Below are 23,954 nucleotides of genomic sequence, written 5' to 3' on the forward strand. Positions count from 1 at the left end.
ATAATTGATTTTCACACTGCTATCTAGGAAGGAAACACAGGTAGGTTACTTAGAAGTATTTGCTGGGAGTGAAGGGAGGAGAGCAAACTTTTTAAAGCAATAACCAAAGAAATCTTGTGGTACAGAGTCAACCTGAGCAGGTGTCAGCTCACTTTGTGGCACAGACAACACAATGCTTGTACAAACTCTCCCAAACACCAGAGTGCGTATTTATTCTAAGGAAGAAATTTCAGAAACAGGATTTCCTCCCAATCTATGCACCCACATGAAGAAGACAAGTGCAGTGGAAAAAGCTCTGCCCTACCGGGAAAAGTTTAAATTAACCCTTGATCTTTGACTCCTTAAAAAAATATAAAATAAAATAAAATAAAAATCAAACAGCTTTTACTCAAATCCCACCAACCTCGCTAGCATACACTCCTACGCACAGGAAAAAAAATAAAGCCCGTTATCAGCCAACTAAAGCTAGCTCAGAGGAGAAAACAATTTCTCCTGTGCTGCAAGAAGGAGAAAAGGCAACAGGGAGCATAAATAGAAAAAAACACATCAGAATACATGAGTCAATAAAGCACTGAAGACACCCACCATCATGGCATCGTAAACCAGAGCTTGTAACAAAAGCTTCTGCCCCGCGCTGGACGGGAGCTTCAGTGACCCGTTCACAGCAGAAAGAGGCTCTTTTGTGATGCTCTCCCCGTATCTGGCGATGCTGTTTGTCCAGGGCTGGTTGGCTGATTTATTCCACAAAGACTGCAGAAGAAAAACGGGAGGAGAAAAGATCCAGTTATCACAGATACAGATTCTGCTCCTTGTAAGCTTGAAATGAGAAGCAGCCTGAAAAAGTGCAAGTTGTGAAAATACCACGGTGTTAGAAGACGCGAGTTAAATGCAGAGAATATTTCTGATGGCATCAAAATAACGCTCGCTGCAACCGTCTGGCACAGTCACCCCACTACAACAGGTTTTACTGCTCTGTTACGTGGTCTGATGCAGAGCAAACAGATAAAAGTTGCCAGATGGTTCAAAACTGGTCTCATAAGGGGCTTTCCACCACTTCTCAAATTTTGAGGCCAGCAGGTACATCACGGCACAAGACACCACGCACATCTCCACTGAAATCAACTCCCTGCAAAGCTGCAAACAATGCAGAGCAGCGTGAGCCTCCTGCAAGACACTGCAAAGCTGGAAAGGAACAGTGGAAATTTGGAGCAGAATGACGACAGGCTTTGGCACAAGCGATGCTCTGCAGCATGGAGAAGGACCCTCGCCTGCGTCTACCAGCACGTGCGCTCTGGCAAGAGCCGAAGATAATGCTACACAGCTCGCATGGCGGTGCAGACACATTTCCTGCTGTCAGCTAGGGCTTGGGTAAACACTCTGCCATTCCCCACCAACACAGAGGCACAAAACTGGGGGCTTTATTTACTTATTTATTTATTTTTGCAACAGACCACCAAGCAATTCTTAGTTCGGCTTTAAGTCCCCTGGGCAACCAGTGTTACCTTGTTTGTAGATCTAATTAAATTATATGGGCTGAACGCAATTTGTTCTGGGTTCTCTCAGCTTCCCCTTGCAATAAACTGTTGAATGCACACCTCTGTGCATGGGAAATGTGTGCCTTTAAGAGCTGAAGTTATTTAACAGCTCAGACTATTAGTTCACAGGCAGAAAAGTATTTTCTTTCCAGGTTTTGATTTTATTGGGCTGTCCTGCATCTACCTGAGCTCAGCCTTGCTACTGACTCACATATGTATACATACAAATGCACGTACGCATGTTCTGATTTAAGGGAGTTGGTTATCTCGGCTTGTTACACAGTGCCTGGATTACAGCGAGAGGATGACGCAAGGCAGAAGTGAAGAGAAAATCCTGATCTGACACAACTGCCAGTGTGCACGTGCATACAGAATACAGGTGATGTGACCACGATGGCAGCACGGCATGAAGGTTTATGGCACATCTACTCAAACCCACTAACCACCTATTTCTCACTGTCGGGAAAGAGAAACCCAGGTTTCTGCTCCACATACGTGGCCACTGCTCACACAGGCCAGACCTGTTCCAACAACAATCACCACAGCACGAGTCGAGCCGCGACGGCAAGGAGATTTCTGACATCAGCCTGACCTTGCGTGAGTCATTTGACCTCCTCATGCCTCAGTCCATCTGGCTAGAAATTAGGTAGAAATACACAACCAGATGTTGCGTGCAAGCCAGGCATTCCAAAGTCAGCTATTTAGCAAGAAGCAAATGCTACTACGCACTGTCGGTGCCAGCAGAAGGCACGATAAAGTGCTCATGGATACGCTGAAGGGCTGCCCAAGCCTTTTGCCTCTGCCCACCCCAACTCCAGCACCAAAGGGACTCAACCCATTGTGGGAGGTAGAGCAGAGTCCAGCACCAACCCCATGTCATGGGAGCTTTGGAGCTCAGGATCAATCCCCCCAAAAAACAATTAGCAAAGGGCCTACAGAACAGTGATGTCCAAGCCCAGCGCTGTGGATGTCAAGCATTCACTCATTTAGAAGTGGATGCTGGAGGCAGCGCCTTTGCCATTCCTCTCTCCATGATCCTGAGCAATATATTCTGAGCCAAGAGTATTCCTTAATTGCTCCCTTTCTAAGTGGACAATCATTAAACTACACTTTAATAGCAAAGAAATCAGCCAAGCAATCGCAGACAGCTCACAATAAGGGATATCGCTACATGCGAGTACTTGAGGAACGTGTTCAATTTGCTCCTGCTGCCATCTGAACGGCTTTCTGCAGCTCTGTCGCTGACTGATGGCTTCTGTGCCTTTTCCAAGGAACATACGTTACTGAGCAAATACTGCCTAGAAATCTCAGCGCCGAACCTACACAAATATGCACACATGCACACAAATGTGTGTCCTGTTATAGATGCTTCCATGCGTATTTGCCATCAGAGAGATCTGAGCATCATCCGCGCGCGCACACACACACGCAGAGCAAACTTGAAAACCTTCTTGCAGGCATCTTGTGAATACCAAAAAACATGGAAAGAAACAGGCAGCTCTGCTGCGATCCCAAAGGACCATCTGTTAGCGGAAATGTCAATCTGCCGTGTTTACATAGGTTTTGATGACTCCGGGAACAGCCTGTTCAGCTCTGGCTGAAATTGGCTGCAATGAAGAACAAACTTGTTTTGTACCAGTTTGCAACTTTTCAGCAAACAGAACAAACCACCAGCCACACAACATGGCCTATATCCCACATGTTGTTCAAGCACATTATGTTTGAGAGGGAAAAGAAAATAAAATTCCTCTTGGGGCTTAGTCTCTAAGGTTGGGCAGCGGCAATTAACTCCAGGTCTGTTTTCATCACAGACCTGAAGGTTTTGCGTGCCTGAAAGCTTCTCTGTTTTTTTAAAGCAGTATCTTTTGGTGTAATAAATGATACTATTTCTTTCTGCATGACGGGGGCTAATGAATGGCTGAAGGAAGACAAGGAAACTTTCGCTTGGTTTTTACAATAGAGAAATGAAGGCAAGGAGTGTCAGTCTAGTACTAATTTAAAGAGGGAAAAATCCCTTTGTCAGCTCACTGCAAACACAGGAATGAAAACTAATAAAAACATCTTCCAATAAAAGGTGTTTCCATTACAGCTAAATCCTTATCAAAGCAAACAAGCCTTTTCATTTTAGCCTTTTTATAGAAACTCCGACGGGTAAAAATGTGCCTAGATCATGTTACCTTCTCAGTGACAAGTAATGATTTCACGCAAATATATGAGCTGAGAAGGAACGCATAGGAATTGTTGATCTTGAAACCTTCCCTGTTTTATGAGGAGGTTATTTAAACTAGCTTGAAATCCTCTACAGAACAAGGCTGGGGACATTTCAGATGTGCCTAAATTTTAAGGGTGTCATAGCAAAGGGAAAGGATTTGTTGCTGAATGACACCACAGCCAGCAAAGGGAGTGGAAAAGCTCCATGTCATGCAAACATCCTGGCATCCCTGCCCACAGCTGCACCTCGAAACAAGACACAACACAACACAGACCTCTCCCCAGCAGATAAAGCAGAATATCTGCTCCCTGTCAACGGGAGCACAGCTCTCATCTAAGACTTTTCGGAAAACACTGGGACTTTTTTTTTCCAGAAGAAAAATCTTCAACAGGAAAATGACAAACAACACAGGTAGATCCAAGTTCCCTGATGCGTTACAGCTTTTGCTCACCGAGTCACGGGGATCCTTCATGGGAAACGCAGTCTCTGTGGAGAGGAGGCCCACAGAGAAGGAGCAGGCAGCAAGCAAGGAAGGTTCCAGCTTGCAAGAAGCACAACAGCAAACGTTTCCAAGCCAAAACACTTGGGTTTGGCTTCATTCAATGAAAAGCTGAAGTCTTCCATGGAAAGCAGATGCTTTTTAACATTCTCTCCCACCCCCTAAATTGCTTGGCCAAAAAGCAACAGTGACAGAGACGTCTGGAGTGAAGCCATTTTATCATCCTCAGTCCATCTGCTGGGGGAAAGAGAACTGCATCCCCGCAGCCTGTGCGTTACCATGTCGTTTAGAGCATGGGCTATGTCGGGCATTGGTCTGAGGGTCACTTGGGAAGAGATTAAGAAAGGAAAATCACGTGTCAGCATATTTACAAATCCTTGTGTGTGACCACTGGGAAACACACAGAAAGAAAGAAAAAGGGTCTGCTAAACAGTTGAGTGTATTGCTCTGCAATCCAGAGGGGCCCCGTGCCCACAGCTCGGCTGCAGCGTGCCTTGCTGTCCCGTGACAAGGGGCATAGTGGCCAGAGAGCCCCTGTGGGCTCCCTAGCAGCACAAGGACTGTCCCACCTTCCACCAACCAGCACCCCCAGCACTACTTGGAAGGGCTCAAGAGGAATCATGGCCCTGTGTTTGAAGGAAATGGTGATCTTGACTTGAAAACAGCCAAGGGAACTTCTCAAAACCCTTGTTCGTGATTCCTTGCAGGAGTCAGTTCAAACCGCAGTGTTGTTATTCCTGCCTTTGGTCTCACTCTTCTCCAGTCCTCACACCTGCAAAGTGATGTTCACTCACTGCTGACTGCGTATGGAAAGGGACAGTCCCTTCTTTGTGTTTGTACATCCCCTGACAATGCAGAGACTCCAAGCTCCACTGGAACCTTGGGCTGCCACAAGAATAAAAAATTATGAAGAATCATCCATGAAACGCTCAGTAATGAGCCGGCGTGTGAAGAGCCTGTAAGCACGGGAGCAGCTCTCGCTGCCACTGCTAATGGCAAGAGCCACCCAGCCAACACAAAACGGGTCTCAGGAGCGTAACTTGAGGATGGCGAGGCAACAGCGCAACTGGAGAAGGTCACACAGGCCTGGAGGTGCCAGTTCCTCAGCATCACGGCTACACAGAGCTGCCCAACAGTGGCAGCAGCGTCGGACTACGAGTCTGTTCCAGCCAACACCCTGAGCTCTGCGGTGACATGATCTGCTGTTAAATGAAAGGGATCCTTGAGACATTTCTCACTCCACTTCTTTATTGACTAGGGCTGCAAGTGACAGCACCCGACCGAGAGCACCCTGGGGAGCTTCTCCTTGCCAGGCTGGACCAGGAATTCCCTTCCACAGGGATCTTCTCTTTCATGTGGCTCAACTACATCCCTTGCTGTGGGTTTTCACAGCCCCAACCACACACGCAATGAGAGAATAGGTGACAAAGGCAGCTGGTAGTTGTAAGGTACAAAGCTCCTGGCCATGCTGAAGCAGGGTCTGGGGGGGTTTTGGAAGTCCAGCTGAAATGACCACTGGAAGAAGCTATTTGCAGTGTACAAGACAACCCAGAAAACCTACAACCCACTCTTGGGCCTTGATTAATACCATTTTGTCTACAAGCAGGGAGTGCACAGACCCCTGGCTGCACCTCACTCTGATTTACAGCTCTCATGGGGACCAGGCATGTGTGTGCTGGTCCAGCCATGCTCAGGAGTCCTGCCCAACTCCTTGACCTCCCAGCTGGGTAAAAATCACATCACCAGCCAGACATGGGGCCTCTTACCAACTGCAGCATCAAGATGTTTTTGGCCCGAGTCTTTTCACCCTTGAATACACACGTGAATACAGGGTGGATGCAGTGGTGCTCAGGGCTGGCTCTGGTGGCACTTCCCGCAGGAGCTGGGCAGCGGAGGGAGCAGTGTCCTGTGTGGGAGCACATCTCCCTCCAGTGCCCGCTTCCAGCAACAACAGCCTGTTGCTCCCACTTCTTCACCTGCCAGGTCATCCTTGCCGGGCAGGACAGGTGACAACTCTGCTCTCCGGGTGGCTGCGTGCAGCTGCTCCTCAGTGATCCTTGCCTCTCTATCCACATCCATAAAAAAAAAAAAAATCAAGCTCTTTATTCTGCTGGCAAAAATCCACAGTGAATTTAACTCTCCATGACCTTTCCCCATCCAGTTAGGGAGGCAGAGCCACTATAGTCAGAATCATGAAGCTCTGATCTCTGAACAGAATTCTGCTGTCGGACACTGCCAGCCTCTGCGACAGATGCTGGGGTCCCCAAGCTCTCAGGCTAAGCCTCCAGCAGCCAGGCCTTGGCTCTACCCTCTCCAGCCAGCCTCTGCTCCATGCACACTAAAAATCTTTGTGTAAACCTCTGCAGAAAGGTTTGCTGCTTTGGAAGAGAGATCTGGATACGCTGACCCCAGAAAGGCCTCCCAAGGGAAGGAACTTCCCCCCACCCTGACCAGTTCTCAGGATAAGTCACCATCACTGAAAACAGTTGTTCCTTATTTAACAGAAAGAGCTGTAGGAAATTCCTCACACTCTCCAGGTTGGGTCCAGACAGGCAGCTACATTCCACAAAATTCATAGATGTGGCTTGGCTGCAAACTGCCTCTCCTTCAGCTGAGCGCTGAGCTGCCGCAGTACTTGGGGATGGCCAAAAGCAACAGCTTCAGCTCAGAAGACAATTAAAGCCAGTGGAAGATGCTGTGTTTCCAAAAGCCTGGACCTGTGCTGCCCTGAGCAGCAAGGACAGGTCTCACACTTGGCCAGGTCTCCTGGACTCACCTCCCCCCCAGTGACACACAAACGCATCATTGATGCAAACGCTGAAATCCCATGTGCTCACAATATATTTGTTTTACTGAACCTCCTAATTACTTTACATGCTCTCCCTGGGCTACAAAGAGAGACATAAACAGATTAACTAAATTAGGCCAATTAAAGGTTCCCTAATGGAATGAAATGTTTCAGGCAAGCTTGAGAGAGGAAATGGGCAGGGAGGAGTGAAAGACAATGAATGTCAGGCAAACCAAGCAGGGCAGGAAAAGACTACTTCAAAAAATAAACTTCACAAATAAAACACAATTTCACATCTTCTATATCTTCAAGGTTGTTCCAGCAAACACACTGTTTATAGACAAAGCTTCTAGGCAAAAGAGTATCCTGGAAAGCAGAGCATCTACTCTGGACGTCCCACTTTCTCACACCACCTGTATGCCACAGCAACAGGAACAGCTCAGCTTTCTGCAGCATTAACTTGGGTAACAGCTGCTCTGGGAATAAGAGTCACTGTGCCAGGAGACAAAAAGGGGTGGTAGATGACACGGGGATCCCAAACTTAGATCTGACAGCCAAGATTAAGCCAGTCAGCTTTACAGAGAAGGAAATTCATGGCTGCCCAGCCCAGCCTGCAGCCAAGACTAACAGCACCTTGCAGAGCCAGGACAAGATCAGACCCCAGCTTTCCAGCAGAGACAAACCAAGCAAAGGCTCCTGCCCAGGGTGGGAGCCCATCCATGGTCCTCACCTTCCTTTTCCCATGGACGATGTCCTCAGGGAGGCTGGTGTGGATGAGGCTGTGCACTTCCGTCAGCTCCGTGATGTCCCCCAGGGGCAGGGGTGCATCTTCAGGGAGCGGAGACATGAGGGACTCCAGCTCATGTGAATCCGAGGTGGCACTGGGAGCCGCCACCCCTTGCCTGCTCCGGTGGTAGTACGTGTGGTTGCCGGCTGCCTGGGGATCCAGGCCAGGCAAGGCCTCCCTGCAGGAAAACAAGCAGGAGTCGACATTTCAAGAGCCTCACCTTCCTCTGTCCCAAACAGCCACAGGCTGCCAGAGAACGTGACCCCTCCGGGCCACTCAGCCTGTTCTCGTGGAAGCGACCAGGCCCCGGACTCGTGGCTGGAGTCAGATAGCAGCAGGATTTGGGCTGAGTCCAACTCTCCTTCAAACAGCCTGTCACTCCCTGGGAAGTCTTTCATCATTTTCCCAACAATCCCTTTCCAAACATCCTTAGAGCTGTCCAACCTCAGAAGCAAAATACTGCCCACACTAACCTTATTGCAGCCTTTCTGTACTTAAAAGAAGCCTATAAGAAAGATGGGGACAGAATTTTTAGAAGGGCATGTTACAACTGGAAAAGGGGTGATGGTTTTAAACTAAAGGAGGGGAGATTTAGGCTGGACACGAGAAAGAAATGTTTTACCCTGAGGGTGAGAGCCTGGCCCAGGTCACCCAGAGAGGTGGTGGATGCCCCATCCCTGGAGACATCCCAGGCCAGGCTGGACGGGGCTCTGAGCAACCTGAGCTGGTGAAGATGTCCCTGCTCATGGCAGGGGTGGCACTGGGGGAGCTGGGAAGGTCCCTTCAACCCAAACTCTTCCATGATTCTAACAGATGCAGGTAATAATCTCGCAAATAGTGGTTTGGTTTTTCCCTGTGGTGTGGTGTTTTTGTTTTGGTTTGGTTTTGGTTTGGTTTTTCTGTTTTGTTTGGTTTTTTAAATTTATCTGACATTAAACCTATAAGTCTAGCAATGCAAATTAAAGAGAAACTACTGAGAAAAATAAATAAGTGAAAAGCCTCCACTAAAGATGTTCCTTAGCCAGCTAGAACTGCCGAGCCTCAATCTTTGTATTAACCACTGTCACACACCACATCCCCATCAGCCCCGCTGAACACGGGAGCAGCTCACAGCGTCTCTTGTCTCCTTGCACACCAGAGCTGACACCCACCTCTGCTTGCTGTTGCGGAAGCTGGCACACATGCAGAAGAGAATGCAGAGTAGCCCCAGGCAGACTCCCACGATGATTCCGGTGACAGAGTGGATGTCCAGAACATCTAGTAGGGGAAGGACAGACACATCATTTCAGCTGCTAGCAGGAAGAAAATATACAAAGTGTCTTATATTTGGAGACGCACCACCTTCGCTAAAACCAATAGGTGATGCCTCTATACACACAAAAGAAGAAGATACTTAGCAGTGACAATTTAGAGCAGCTTAAAGCAAACCGCCATTTATGTATATTCATTAATTTCACGCTCCACAGGCCTAACAAAAAGGCAGCAAGATGCAGGTTGCATGTGCCCTTACAGAGGAGCTGGGACGGGGAAGGGAGATGAAGCTGGGCTGCGGGATGGGTTCTGGAGCTGTCTGAGGAGCTGCACGTCTGAGGACTCTGCTGTGATCCTCACACGGCCTTATCCTACATTCTGCGTGGTGACATCAGGCAATTCTTTGGCAAAGAGAAACACCATAGTTGACAAACCACAGTCCTCAGCAACACAACTCACTTCCTGCAATGGGACACAGGGAAAAATTCATACCAGACAGCTTCTCCCGGAGAGTGTGCACATCCTTAACATTCGAATACGGACCAGATCCCACAACTGTCTTTGCTCCCATCTTGAAGAAGTATCTGGTATCACTTTCCAGGCCATGCACTTCAGTGCTGAAGATATTTCCTGATCAAAAACAAGTCACAAGAGGTTTAAAATGTGCAGCTTCAAGAGTATTCAGAGGCTACAGCAAAGCAGCGATGGAACTCTGTTGCACCCTCAGAAGTGAGGTGTTTTGTGTCCTGACCTCTAAGAGCTAATTCATACACCTCTTTGGTATTAATGAACTTGCTGCTTAAAGAGCTGATGATACAGACTGCACATGGTGTGGCTGTGTTCTCCTAGGAATTACTGGCTGCCAGCCTGTATCTGCAGGATGTTTGCTGGATGATAATGGCTATTTCAGCCCTAGACATGTATGATCTCATGTCTTTCAGGAATCATGTCCCTGGGCTCTCCTATATGACCAGAAGCAAGGCCCAGCTTATTTCCAAGAAAGCTGGCAGCACAAGCTCTTTAACGTTTATCTCTATCTGCTCAAAGTGAGGCAAAAATCAGGCAAAAATCAAAGCAGGACTGACCATGCAAGGCTCCACAGGCAGGGAAGACGGCAGGAGGAGGACCTGGTGGGGTATTGTCTCAAGGATGCTCACCTTCTCGCGTCAGCAAGGTCCACATGTCATCAGGCTGCGTGTTGTTGGCATTGTAGAGAATGAGGTACTCCACAATGATGCCATTGGGCTCAGCAGGGGGACACCAGTGCACCTGGACAGCATAGGGGTTGAGCGGGTGCAGCCGCAGGTCAGACGGAGGAGTTGAGGGACCTGGTAGAGACAAGCAAAGACCCAGCTGAACGGCAGAAATGAGAAGAGCACCATTCAACCTGAAGGGCACGATGTTTGCTCTAGGCCTTCTGTGAATCCTTCTCTGTGACGGCACGATCACGTTTGCATGCATGGTTAACAGCGGGACCCGACGATCTTTAGGGTCCCTTCCAACCAAAACAATTCTATAAAATGCTGCCATGCAGCTCAGTTTGAGACTGTGCAATGTTGGTTATATTTAAAAGAACATTCCTAGCACACCCTTGCTCCCTGTTGCTTTCTTCTCCACCATCCCCAAAGCCCTGCTTGAACCGCAACTAATCCCAGCTAGGAGCAGGACACAACACCTCTGAAGCCCATCACTCCTGCTCTGTGAAGCTGGATACTGGAGCAATCGCTGATGAGTAGGATTTCTCTGAGCGTAGAGATAATCCCACAGTAACAGCAACTGTTGTCCTACTTCTCATTACATGCTTGTCTCTGTTTAAAAAGCAGCGCTCCTTCATTTGGCTTGGGAAAGCTACCAGGATGCTTAGTGGCTTTCAGACTTCTGTGTACTCAGGGACACCAGAGCCTGGAGGTGATCTGAGATCACCACATCTCTCAGTAGCACACCAGGAGGCATTTGAGAGATTCAAGAAAAGCCAGGAGAAATCAAGATTCAACTCCCACAAATACTCACGGTCAGGAAGGGTGAACCGCTCCACCACGCTGCCGAAGGGCCCATCGATGCCAACGCCGTTGGACTGCACAGCAAACTCATACCTGGTGTAGGGCTTCAACCCACTAATGAGAATGTCTTCATCCGAGCTACCAAAAGAGGACACGTGCACAGGGCCATGAACACTAGATGCTTCTCCCACCCACTGTCACCTCAACACCTTACCAGAAGCACTGTAAGAGATTATCCTAACTCTCAGAGTATTTGAATTTTCACCTAAAGTTTCATCTCCTGCAGTCATGTGATGTTAACAGTATTCAGGTCTCAAATACAGAGCAAAGTAGGTTCCCAGCCTCCAGGACCTTTTCTGATGTACTTGCTGAGAAAAGCTTGAAAACACAGCCTGAAAACCTGCACTGGAATCCAGATTTAAAATACATCCCTAAATTATTTTAACTGCTTAAACTCTTGACAATTTTTAAACCAAACTTGTGAGGACCATCTCACAAATCATGAATGCTTTGAGACTGGCCATAATTGCACCTGGCTTTGTTATTAACACGACAACTAGCATGTGAGGTCCAACCAGAGCAGAAAAGATGCAAAGACCAGCCAGTAAATGATTCCTTGATATTTAAGTCATGGACAAGTCTATATGCCACAATCCACCAGCTCTGAATGTATCTGTGAGCAATGCAGATGTTTCCAGCATGTAAAACACCCAGGTTTTGCTCAGCCCTGGAACTTCCATGCATATTCCTCCTGCCCTGTATTTATTCCTGACACGAGCAATATGTGGCGGATGAACCCTTAGCATCCTGCTTTACCTTGTGTAGTATGTAACGAGAGATGCGTTTTTCAGGCCCCAGGGGCTGAAGCGCACGGTGTAGTTGACAATTTTGACTGTGGTGAAGTCAGGTTTCTTCCACCTGAGCCATATGGAAGTTGAGCTGTTGGACTCTGCATAGACTTGGACCGGAGGCAGCGGAGGACCCTTCTGCACAGGGGGATCTGTGGTCCAAGACAAAAAGAGAACAGAGATGTGGAGACATGCACGACAATAAGTCTAGCAGAGGTGACGATGGAGCCTGGGTCTTCAGAGCTTTTACTTGCTCTATAACACTGCAAAAAGCCTGGCATGCTGCTAATTCACATTCTTTAAACTTTCTAACATAAAAGATGAAACCCAGGTTATCTGGCATTTCCAAGACCATCCCTGAGCCACTAACAGGACCACAGAAAACACCGAGAAGGGACTCAAGTTGCGACAGAGGAGGTTTTAATTGGATATTGGGAAAAATTTCTTCCTGGAAAGGGCTGTTGGGCATTGGAACAGGCTGCCCAGGGCAGTGGTGGAGTCACCATCCCTGGAGGGGTTGAACAGACACGGAGATGAGGTTCTCAGGGACATGGGGTAGTGCCAGGGTTGGGTTAACAGTTGGACTTGATGATCCTGAGGGTCTCTTCCAACCAAAATGACTCTATGATTCTATATTTTGCTCCTTTATCTCCTTCCCAAGACAATTCCTCCAATGCAATTTGCAAATGGCTGTCAAAGGAAGTTCCCTTATATCAGGACTTTCCCATCTTGATATTGTCCCTCTTCAAGTTCATCTTCTGTAACTTTACCCTTCCTCTGAAGCCAAATGCTGACCAGAAGAGACAGACAACAAATGAAGGGCATTCCTCACCTACTGCTGTTGCAGGTGCCTTTTCTGTTTTGCCCTTCCAAACCGCTGCATAACCATCTTCGTGCTTATTGAATGCCACCAGCTTCACCTCATAGAGTTTCCCAGGAGCTGGAAAAATCAATCAGGGTTTGTCCAGGGTTATTTTTGTTACCAGCCCTCCCCCAGTTACACATTTTCTTTGCCTGAGCAGCTTTTCTCACCATCCAAGAAAGCAGCTTGAACAGAGTTATATTTGCTAAAACACAGCAGGAAGTCCCCCTTCCACTTACAGGCTTTCCACGTTCAAATACTGTCTCACTACTGGTGATATCACAGCTACTCTCTACTTCTACTCTCATTTTTTACAGAAATTATCAGCAGCAAACGGTCTTGCCCCAGCCACCAAGGGTTAACCAGCATCATGGCCTGTAGCCCATCATCTCGGCATCGATCCTTCTTCCCTGCAGACGACTCAATAAACCTATGCATGGTGACTCCTCTCTTCCCCATGGAAGTGGATGCACTGAATAGTTTATTCTTGAAGAGGACATCCTCTCCTCCCATTTCTAAAGCCCCTTCTGATTTATTCATTGCTGTGAGGATCTTCCTTCCAGCAAGTCCTCACACACCCTGTTAAGTCCATGGCAGCTTTTGTTGCACAGTGACTATTTTGCCTCCACAGTAGAGTTTCTTGATTTGCAATTAGAAAAGCTCACACAAAACCCACACCAGAAACCTGAGGCTCCTCACCACACTTGGACCCACACTGAGCTGCAGAACAGGGCACTTTCTCTCCAAGCAGCGTTGCCCTGCTCCCAAATTTCTTTCCCCCTTTCCTCCAACCTTCCACCAGCTGAAATACTGCCCTGCTGTGTTAAATAACATGTGAGGGTTTTTTTTAGTGGAGATGTTTAATTGAGGAAAAAATTTGGGAGATACAAAGTTTTCAAATCAGACATTCGCCAGCTTCTCCCTTCAGCAGCCCAGACTGGCTTTGGTTACCTTGGCTGCAGTGCATTGATGAAGTTCGTTAATTCAGGATGTGCCTGTTCATTCCCTGCCCTGATAGATGACAGCTCGCTTTGCCAGACAACATAAGCAGAAAAAAACCTTTCTTATTGATGCCAATTTTATTATTACTGCACTGATTATGCTCCCAAAGGCTAATAGTACCAATTACCAAAGGCTTTCTCTGCTCCACAACAAATGTTCACGCTCAGAATATAAAAACAGTTCAGTCGCGTTTTTCTCCCCAAAAGAATCCCAAAAGCAAACAGTTTTTTTGTCTGCCTCCAAGGCAGCCTGATCTGCATTTCCATGCTCTTCAGCCACAAGAAAACATTTCAAACCTGCACAAGGGGGATGAGACCAAAAGGCGCTCAACTTCCAAACGCCTGGGACCGTGGGCTTGGTGGAACAAAGAACCAACAGCCCATCTGTCTCCAGCACACACACTCCATCTCCTCCTGAGCGTTTGCTGGGCTTCGCTGGGACACGAGCTCATCGCAACAATGTGATCCAAAATGATGAGGAAGAGCTCACAGATGTGAAGCAGCTGTGGGCAGTTCCTGTTGGAGAATGAAGGAAAGGACAAGTCCTCCATCCCCATCCCCGGGTAGGATCAATACAGCAGCCACTTACAGGTAGAGCCAGAGGAGCTTTACTACAAGATCAAGCAATTCACATTCTGAAAATAGGGCTATTTTGGATTTCTCAGGCAGAGGCTTGGCTTCAATTTTTATACACAGGCCCAGATGTTCAAGCTCTTAGAACATGCAGACATAAAGCTCTATCAAGCTGTCAAGAAGCTAGTAGGCAGCATGAAAACAGATGTATTTCACTGCATTCCATCATACATTAAGTATAAGCAGAATAATCTAGTCCAGATCATTTCCAATCACTAATCTGGATGACTGTGTAATGTATCCAATATGCTAAATATGTTGTTTCATTCAGTTTTTCAAGGTGTTCGTGTTGGCCCAGTGCCATACGCCAGACTTTGCTGTAAGAGGGAAAATACCCTGATCTCCAGGGAGTCGCGCCGCGAGGTATGCGCTCTTCCTTCATGGGAACGTCAAAGACAGGATCAGATCCTTACTGCTTATTTTTCATGTAAACTACTGCCCTGGTAGTCACACACCATTACAGAGACTAACTGCTAGAACACAGACAGAAATCAATGAGAATTTCTCAGGAAAAAGCCCTCCTGGTGATGCAGGACAGCCTCCTTTTGATTTTGTGGGCTCATGAAATCGCTGTATTTCTTGTGTCCCTTTGAACAGCTGCCCACTACTCTCATAGGATTTCAGCACGTAACTCTCAGAGGAGATACAAGGCTTGTCATTAGCGATATCACTCTAAGGAGACGCGGTTTGCTCCAGAGGTCAGCACGGCATGGGAGAAAACTATTATTTTATTTCAGACAGCTCACACGGAGAAAGCTGGGACATCACCGAAGGCAAAATCAAGAAGCCAGATGTTGGGGGTGAGACAAAGGACGAGGAAACCTGCAAGATCATCTGAGATACAGCCTTGTAGTCCCAGGGCCCTATGCTGGGTTCTCCTGACACCACTTCCAACACTGGAACAGGCTTCCTATGGTGGTGGCCAATGCCCCACGCCTGCTAGTGTTTAAGAGGCATTTGGACAACGCCCTTAATAATTGGCTTTAACTTTTGGTCTGCACTGGAGCGGTCAGGAAGTTGGACTAGATGATCGTCGCATGTCCCTTCCAGCTGAAATATTATATTCTACATAAACAAAGAACATTCTACTAATTTTCTTCTTTCTTCAAGCTCTTGACCCAATTTGTAGTTTCAGCTGTGCAACCTCTTCACAGCCCATCTCCCATGGGCCAGCCCGGGCAAATCTCACTCTCCCCCCAGGCAGCACCATTCACCACACACAACCGCTTACCCTGACGTCAAGAGATACCCCCAAGAGACAGTGTTGGGTATTTTGTCTGTTTTTACAACGGGATATTAGGAGAGGTTTCCACTGCTGTGCTTCGTAGGCAGATATCCATGAGCTGAGAAATCCCCCTGGCTGATTCCCCATCAGTTTGGGCTTCCAACCTCTCCTGGGACTGCTACCCACTCTGCCTACAAAGCCCTTAAAGCAGATGTAAGTACCTGCACAGGGGAGCTCCCTGCCATAAACCTAAACCCTTCTAAATTCCAATCACTCCTCATTTCATGTCCAGACCCCCTGCCTTTCTCCACACAGACGGATTCCTGACTGTACGCGTGCAGAAGCGTGTCATTCAACAGCGTAAGGGGGACGAGAGAGAACAACCATGGCTAGAAGAAACCAGAAACTCTCTTCCTGACGCAACGATAGCCGACACACCACCGCCAAATCATAAGGAAACCATTAGGGCTTGATGGATGCCCAAATTTAAGGAAGTAATTACAGAAGAACAAGCAGCCTTCTCAGCAGCATTGTGCCAGAGCATTTGGAACCAATTCAGCCCACTCCCGAGTCCCTCCGCTAACTGACTTGCCAGCGGTTAGAGCAGCACATGAAGATGTTCACATGTGGTTTCCTCCGTGCAATAATTACAGACCGAAATTCTTCAGAGAAACTCGTAACTGTTAACACCCTCTCAGTGGCAGGATGGCTGCAACATAGCTGGAAACCTACTTAGCGATGACACCAACTGTCTTTCCAGGTGCTGCAGCCTGACCTTTACACCACGCATAATATATACGCCAGACGCGTAAGATGAACCAGCACGGGAAACACTCGCCCCGCGGCCTCAGCTCACTGGGCAGTAACGGGGATGAAGCATGAAGTGGGGGATGGAAGAACTCTAAGAAGAAGAATCCTGTTTCAAGGATGCATTTGCCACGACTCTCTCCTCTCTCTCCATCTTGTATCAATGGGCAAATCAACTAATTAGTACAACTGGATGTTAGATCCAGAGCTCCTTATAGGAAATGCCAAGCACAGTTAGCCAGGCAGGTAGGCCTGGCTGTGGTGCAGACGCGTTCTCCAGCCACAGACATTCACTCCTCTGTCTTTTTTCCCTTAGGGAGAGGCAGAGGAGAATACTGACCCAAAATTGGCATGTTGTGAATTAACTTATCTCTTCATTTTGACAGACATATTTCAATAGTGTTCAATTATGGAGCTTCTTAGAAATACACAGGGAAAGAGAGATCATTGTCCTGACTGGAGATTTTCATCTAAGCACTCTTTATAGTGACACAATAAAAAACACTAATAGATTCAGATCCACTTATCAGCGTATACTAAGTATATTAATGGCCCCTGGTTAAAAATACAATCCCTGCTACACTGGTGTCAGAAATTTCTGTGTTTTAAACTCTGCTTAGAACGAGAGCCCTGTTCCAGAAAGTATTTTGGGTGCTCTTAAAAATGCTCACATGGTCCTGGTCCTACATATCTGCAGCCAACTAGATAACTCAGCCTCTTGGAAACACCCTGGGACCACTACGAGGTGCCAGAGACAGACCCTGTGTTTCCACACCAACAGTTCAGAGGATGTAACCAGCTAACCTAGTCGAGTCAGCTCATATTGCTTCACTTTCTTCTTCAGTTTTATGGGTCCTACATCCCAGCCCTCATCTTCAGCACCATCCAAAGGGCTTTCGTCACTGGACTCCTCCGGGCCCACCTCTCGATAGTAGAGTTTGTAGCCAGATATCTGGGCATGGTTGGCTGGGGGCTGCCATGTTATCAGGAGAGACTCCATCTTTGCTCGGACTTTTAATTCTGTTGGGGCAAAGGGAACTAGAAGAAGAAAAGGAGAAAAATGTTCAGCTGCTTGTCTCCATTTCCCTGTTCGACTGAATCCTCCCTGAGCTGGGCAGTGAGGGAGGGGGGTCAGGAAAGGCTGTTCTGTGAGTGGGATGTCTCCACTGTCAGACAGTGGTACAGTTACGCTCTGCTGTTGATTCACCAGCTAGGTGATACCTGAAAAAAAAAGGCCCAAAACCACTACGGGAATTTCTCAATGTATCCTGAGATATAGCCATCTCAAGTTGTGCCAGGGGAGGTTTGGACTGGATATTAGGAACAATTTCTTCCCCAAAGGACTGTTGGGCATTGGAACAGGCTGTCCAGGGCAGTGGTGGAGTCACCATCCCTGGAGGGGTTGAACAGCTACGGAGATGAGGTTCTCAGGGACATGGAGTAGTTCCAGGGGTGGGTTAATGGTTGGACTTGATGACCTTGAGGGTCTCTTCCAACCAAAATGGGGACTGCATGCTTGCTTGCTTTTCTTTCTTTCTTTCTTGTGAATTTTCACAGCTGCACAGGGAGGCAGGAAGAACCCACTCCCCAGGCAAGCAGCAAGATGTACAGGGGCTGCTCAACAGAAAACTAAAGGTGGGCACTTGGGTCTAATCAAAACCAACAGTTATAATTACCTAATGAAAGCAAACATCTGATCACGCCTCAAGCTCCCCAGTGTCCTGCACCCCCTTCTCAAATCCCAGGCATCACCCAGCTCCTACCGTGCGTCTGGTTGTCTCTGTCCGGAGTCCGATGCTGGGTCCACTCCGAAGGGGCCCCGTAACCCACACTGGTGCTGGCTGCGATGCGAACTTTGTAGACTTTGTTGGGATGGAGCGAGTAGAGAGTGATTTGTGTCTCATTTCCGCCCACTTCAATGGAGGTGACCTGATCTGCTGAAACCAAGGCGAAACCCTTGAAAACACGTTTCTTTTCCATAAAATGGAAATAGAACTGAGTAGCCACAAAGCCCAGCTACCACCACATGGTCTGCACGCCCTGGGCTGACTTGGCTTTGCCCAGTGCAATCTCATGCCACCAGTTAAAACTAGAACTAAAGACTGGGCAGAGCTGATATCCCAACTGACAGCACGCATTCATAACTACAGGGTGCCTTAAGCACCACTGAGCCTGCCTGGAGAGGAGCTGTCAGAAACCCTGATGCTGCCAATGTAATGGCAGAACACAAGCACAGCTGATGGTAAATTCCAGTGCTTTCATTGCTGTATTTAAATCCCCACTTTAATTTGAGCCAGAGCTGTCCAGCAGCCCCGCTTTCTGCAAAATTCACACCTCAGCCCATGTCAGACGGAGGTTTTATCACTCCCTCTTCAGCCCACCCAAGTTCATAAGGGAGATAACAGGAAATTTAAACTGAAAATGGCCTGGGATTTTCACTGTAACAACAAATTGGTCTTGTTGAAGATTAATATTGCCTGCTTGGTGAATGTAGAGGTCTTGCTTTTCAGCTTCACCTGGTGTAAACTCAGCTGGGAACACTGTAACAAGGTATTGCTGAGTGCGATCCCAGACTGCAAATGTTTCCAAGGTTTTACAACAGAGCCATGTGCAGACTTCAGGGCAAAAAACCAAGAGCCAGGAGTCACAGCGCAGACTGCTAATCCAGATCAAACACATGGGAACATGTGCAGCACTTCATCACATGCCCCATACTTCTCTTACTAAGAATCATGACCCTGGGAAGTGAAAAGCTGCAGAGCTTTGACGGTTTTAAGAGCAAATACTCAGAAGGATTTGCAAAGCAAGCACATGTGGAACTGGAACATCCAGGATAGGGAAACTTTACCATCCATGCTGAGGGCTTTTTAGAGTGTCTGACAGTATAAATGAGACTGGATAAAACTCAGCAAAAGAGCAACACAGCCTGACCAGGATACTTGATTTTTTTTTTTCCCCAAGGATCACTTTGATTAGACTCTATTTGTAAAGGAACTGAATGCATTTACCCTTCTTTCCCAATCAGCATAAGCTCTTCCCCCAAAACACACAGTGCAGATGGCACCAAAGGGTTGCTCACACAGCCGCGATGTGACCATCAAGAGCAGAGCCAGGCTACGACTGGGCTGTTCTCCTCCCCTGGGTAAAAAAAGGGCTCCCCTGTTTTCAGCCTCGACATGACATGTTAACACTGCTGGACCAGAAGACACAACCCCCCAAATGGTGTTTCCCTCACCTTCCTTGAGGGTGCAATAGTCAATCTTGTACTTGGTTATCTTGCCATTACTCAGCTCTGGAGGAGGTGGCAGCCACGTCACACGGATGTCACCAGGAGTCATGCTTGACAGGGACAGCTGAGGGGCAGCACTAGGAACTGGGCAAAAGTAACAAGGAGAAGTCAGCAAAGACCAGGACCGTCATAGAATAGAATCATAGAATCATTCTGTTTGGAAGAAACCCTCAACATCACTGAGTCCAACCACAACCTAACTCTAGCACTACCCCATGTCCCTGAGAACCTCATCTCCGTGGCTGTTCAGCCCCTCCAAGGATGGTGACTCCACCACTGCCCTGGGCAGCCTGTTCCAATGCCCAACAGCCCTTTGGGGAAGAGATTGTTCCCCAGGTCCAACCTCAGCCTCCCCTGGCACAACTTGAGGCTGATTCCTCTCATCCTGGTGCTCGTTACTTGGGATAAGAGACCAACACCCTCCATGCTCCATCCTCTAAAGACACTAAAGGAAAGAGCTCCCAGATCCAGACTTCAGTCTGGATATTCCCATTCCCTGGAGAATTCCAGCTTTGTGCTGCAGGCAGCTTTCAGGCTTTCAACTCAGCTTCAGACACACACATGTGGGACCACACAGTTCGCTATGTTGGGAATATTAAAAGCACATCATGTACCCTGCAGCACAGCAGGGACTTGCACAGGTTGGCCAAAACGTTCCTGCCTCTGTCCTGTAGTCTGTTGAAAGATCTACATGTCCCTGCTGGGCAGCTGTTCTTCTGGCCCTCTGCCTTTACTGCTCACAAAATGCTATGTGATAAATAATAAAATCAACATAAACTACTGGCTCTTAAGGGATCCAACCTCCAGGCTGTTCCCACCCCTATAAATTGCAATAGATGTCTTTCTTCAGAGTTAAAATCAAGTCTGGCCCAGAGTCAAGACTGGAGAAAAATCACATTAGCTAGGTGAAAAAGCCCAGGGGAGCTGACTGCAGTTCCTGCAGGATTCTCATGGGCCCCGTTGTCAGCAAGGTGATTTTCATGCTCTTCATCCCCCAAGCTGACCATCAGTCCATGGTGCTTTGGTTTTACTTGGTTTGTTGTTTGTTTATTTGATTTTTAAAGGGCTTCTGACAAGAAGCTGTAGAAGCAGCAAGCAGGTTTCTAGGAGCTGATATGAATCTCCATAGCATATTCAACACTCACCATGAAACAGACCAAGAACATTTTTTAGGTAACAGTACCCATCTAATTCAACGCACCATCCTCCAGGGTCTGAACAACAATGGAAGAGGATGTCCGGCTGGCTCCGAGCTGAGAATACGCGACCACGTAGAAGACATAGTTGGTGTTGGGTTCTAGGTCCTTGACTTGCAGCTCAGTGGTATCGTTATTGACAGCAAACTGATATTCCACGTTATCTGTTCCTAGAGCCAAGGAAACACTGATCAGCAGGTCAGTGAACTGCCAAGACATTTAACTCACAAGATCTATACTGTAAATCCACTTAAAAAAATCACTGTTTTCTCCAATTTCCCCAGCAACTGCACAAAACCCATCTCCTATGTGAATGCTTTGTTCAGAAACACTCAATGCCTCAATGTTAACATGTCCATTTTGACACAAGCTCCTTAAACCATGCCAAGGCAGCTGAAGTTACTAGCTTCATTTTCAGAGGAGCTCTGGCAACAGTTCAGCAGGAGTACTGGCTTGCTGGCTGTTTGGGAAGAAGGGTCCCAAGAGACCTGAGTGCCTCACTTCAGATTATGCATGTGAATAATTTAGTGATTACCCGTGTAGACAACGTAACTATTTAATATCTCCATTAATAATCACACCCTTTGCATATAAAATCAATGCGTTGGAGGAAAAAGTAAAGAATATAAATTAATTCCCAGAAGCGCATGGTCTCACTAGAATCCAGACAGCTCAACTATGCGGACATGCTACTGCTGGGCAGCAAGTTAATGTATGATAGCTAATCCACAGGCACTGTCACAGGCTGACGCTGAGACAAGAGAAAATTCCTTTTCCTGCAATGAAAAGAGCTAAAATAACTAAAATTGCCTCATGCTTGTCACTAGCCCGGAGAGAAAGTCAACCTGTGCCTTGTGTCTTGTACCTGCAACGCAGCTGTGCTGCACAGGCAGGTGACACCTACCCACAGCCCGCTGGTAATGCAAGGAGAAGCCGATGATCTGCTCGCTGTTGTACTCTGGCCGCTCCCAGGACACGAGGACTGTGGTGCTGGAGAGGGACACGGCTGACACCTTCTTGGGAGCGCTGGGCAAACCCTCTCGTACGATGACTGAGAGCTTGGCGGTGGCACAAGCCATGCCCAGGCTGTTCTCAGCCACGCACTGATAGTAGCCAGCATCTTCCAACCCAATCTGATTGATGACGAGGCTCCCGCTGCTCTGAACCTTCACCCGCCCATTGGAGAGGATGGTCTCGCCGTTCTTCAGCCAGTGAATAGTCGGGGCTGGTTCACCCTCCGCCTTGCAGACAAACCGAGCCGTGCTGGCTCGAGTGCGAGAGATGGTTTCAGGAGCCTGGGAGATTGTGGGGGTTGCTGGGAGGAGAGAGGACAAATTAATGCAGGAAGGAGGAGGAAGAGATAGCAGAGCAAATCCCTTCTCCTCCCCACTCAGTGCTATGTTTTATTCAGTAGCAGCTTTGCTTACAAGATAGGATTTGCCAGGCAGACTCTAGAGGCTTAATTTAGACTCTGTCCAAAAGGAAAAATAAATTCTGTATCAATCATGTGCTGCGTTCCCTGATCCTAGGCTGTTCTCCCTGCTGGCTTCCACGATACTGAAAGCTAATTGCTAATACAGATTTCCATGGGGGAACCCTGGAGAACAAGAATAAGGCATAAAATGGTTCAGTAAATACAAGGAACTAAACCCCAAATTGAAGAGGTAACACTCCCACCAAGAGCTATCCCAATCCAGGGCCTCCTGGCTCCCATCTTACCAGCACAGGCCACAGATGCAACTTCTTGGGCATCTCCTGGACACTGGTCCAGGGAACCCACAACTACCTGGCCAGCGTTTCTACCTGCAGCATTTATCCCGCTCTCTACTCACCGAGGACGCGGAGCTCAGCTGCGGCCGTAACGAACTGCCTGGTCTGGGGTTTGTTGGCGCGGCAGACGTACACCCCGGAGTGATGGGGCTGGCTGGAAGGAATGAGGAGATTTGTCCGACCCAGCACAATCACGTCTGTGGAAACAGGCTTTCCATCTGCAGGAAGAAACGGGCACAAATGTGGGAGGGAGCGCCAGGCTGCCCTTTAGAGGGGCTTGTAAACAACACATCAGCTGGGGAGCAGAGAGACCCCCAAATCCCAGGCTCTAGCCCACAGGAGGATTCCTCCTGGGACACTCCTCAGTGGTTGCCTTAGCACCAACCAGCCCGAGCCAAAACTGAACCAAGGCCTAGTTTAACCTGTAATAACCAAAAAAGTTCTGCTTTGAATCAGAAGAGTCTGTCTGCCTGCAATGAGACCTCCAAGGAATACGCAGCTTGAAGGGAAAACTATGCTAACACACATTTTGGAAAGGAACCCATGGCCACCTCTGGCACAAGTTAGCCATTTGGGAGAGGCAGCCAATTTGTGCAGTGCCTGTGCAACACCAGACCTTGGCCCTCTCCAGCTGTACAACCACAGGTGTTTCTCAGCAAAAACTCTTCAGCTTAGGCTTTATCTGGAGACAGAAGCAGGATCTCCACCTCCACTGTGAGCAGCTGTACCTCTACTTAGCACCATCAGCAGGGAATGCAGCTGAGATCAGACCCTCTGCCCCCTCTATCCATTTTGGGGGCATCTTCAGATGGCTGCATGTTCAGAGGAGGAGAAAATCTGTGCACCCCCTGTCTGCACTGGAGAGATTTGAAAATCTGACTCCAGATGGTGGCAATTTGCTGACACCACCAAGGCTGGCAGGAGGTCCCTGGAGGTACAGTCCTTGGTGTTACCCACATGACTAATTGTCCAGCAACCCAGGCTGCTCCTTAACAAAGTCTTGGGAAGAAACACGCTGGTACAACACAGAATTGCTAGTGCAGTTAATCCATCTTTTCTAATCTGAAGAGTCCACACCAGGAAGCAGAGGGGGAGCAAGCAAACACTTTAAAATAAAGCATGCAAGGAACTGTTTCACCAACCTTTCTTTCCTTTTCCCTCCGTTTGCCCCCATCCACAAAACTTTCATAATGGTAATTAACTCTAATAACATCTACTAAGGGCATCAGTAGCTCTCAGTAAAGCAATGAA

At 47.9% G+C, this 23,954-nt stretch overlaps 1 protein-coding gene across 5 annotated transcripts in view; it reads right to left on the bottom strand.

The window, feature by feature from the left end:
- Positions 1 to 23,954, bottom strand: part of IGDCC4 (immunoglobulin superfamily DCC subclass member 4) — an 88,115-nt gene that overhangs the window by 5,963 nt on the left and 58,198 nt on the right. For 2 of the 5 annotated variants that reach the window (XM_065076752.1, XM_065076754.1), the window contains exons 6-19: positions 22,766 to 22,921; positions 21,838 to 22,248; positions 20,939 to 21,103; positions 19,684 to 19,821; positions 18,212 to 18,385; positions 17,253 to 17,486; positions 12,753 to 12,860; positions 11,889 to 12,072; positions 11,083 to 11,210; positions 10,230 to 10,400; positions 9,565 to 9,702; positions 8,973 to 9,078; positions 7,765 to 7,999; positions 586 to 750 (exon numbers count right to left, since the gene is read on the bottom strand). In XM_065076752.1, coding sequence (XP_064932824.1) covers positions 586 to 750; positions 7,765 to 7,999; positions 8,973 to 9,078; positions 9,565 to 9,702; positions 10,230 to 10,400; positions 11,083 to 11,210; positions 11,889 to 12,072; positions 12,753 to 12,860; positions 17,253 to 17,486; positions 18,212 to 18,385; positions 19,684 to 19,821; positions 20,939 to 21,103; positions 21,838 to 22,248; positions 22,766 to 22,921 — 2,513 coding nt within the window. The remainder of the gene's footprint in view (positions 1 to 585; positions 751 to 7,764; positions 8,000 to 8,972; positions 9,079 to 9,564; positions 9,703 to 10,229; positions 10,401 to 11,082; positions 11,211 to 11,888; positions 12,073 to 12,752; positions 12,861 to 17,252; positions 17,487 to 18,211; positions 18,386 to 19,683; positions 19,822 to 20,938; positions 21,104 to 21,837; positions 22,249 to 22,765; positions 22,922 to 23,954) is intronic. The other 3 variants (XM_065076753.1, XM_065076755.1, XM_065076756.1) reach the window with 3 other exon arrangements.

Source organism: Columba livia, chromosome 11 (genome assembly GCF_036013475.1).
Source record: "Columba livia isolate bColLiv1 breed racing homer chromosome 11, bColLiv1.pat.W.v2, whole genome shotgun sequence".
Classification (NCBI taxonomy): domain Eukaryota; kingdom Metazoa; phylum Chordata; class Aves; order Columbiformes; family Columbidae; genus Columba; species Columba livia.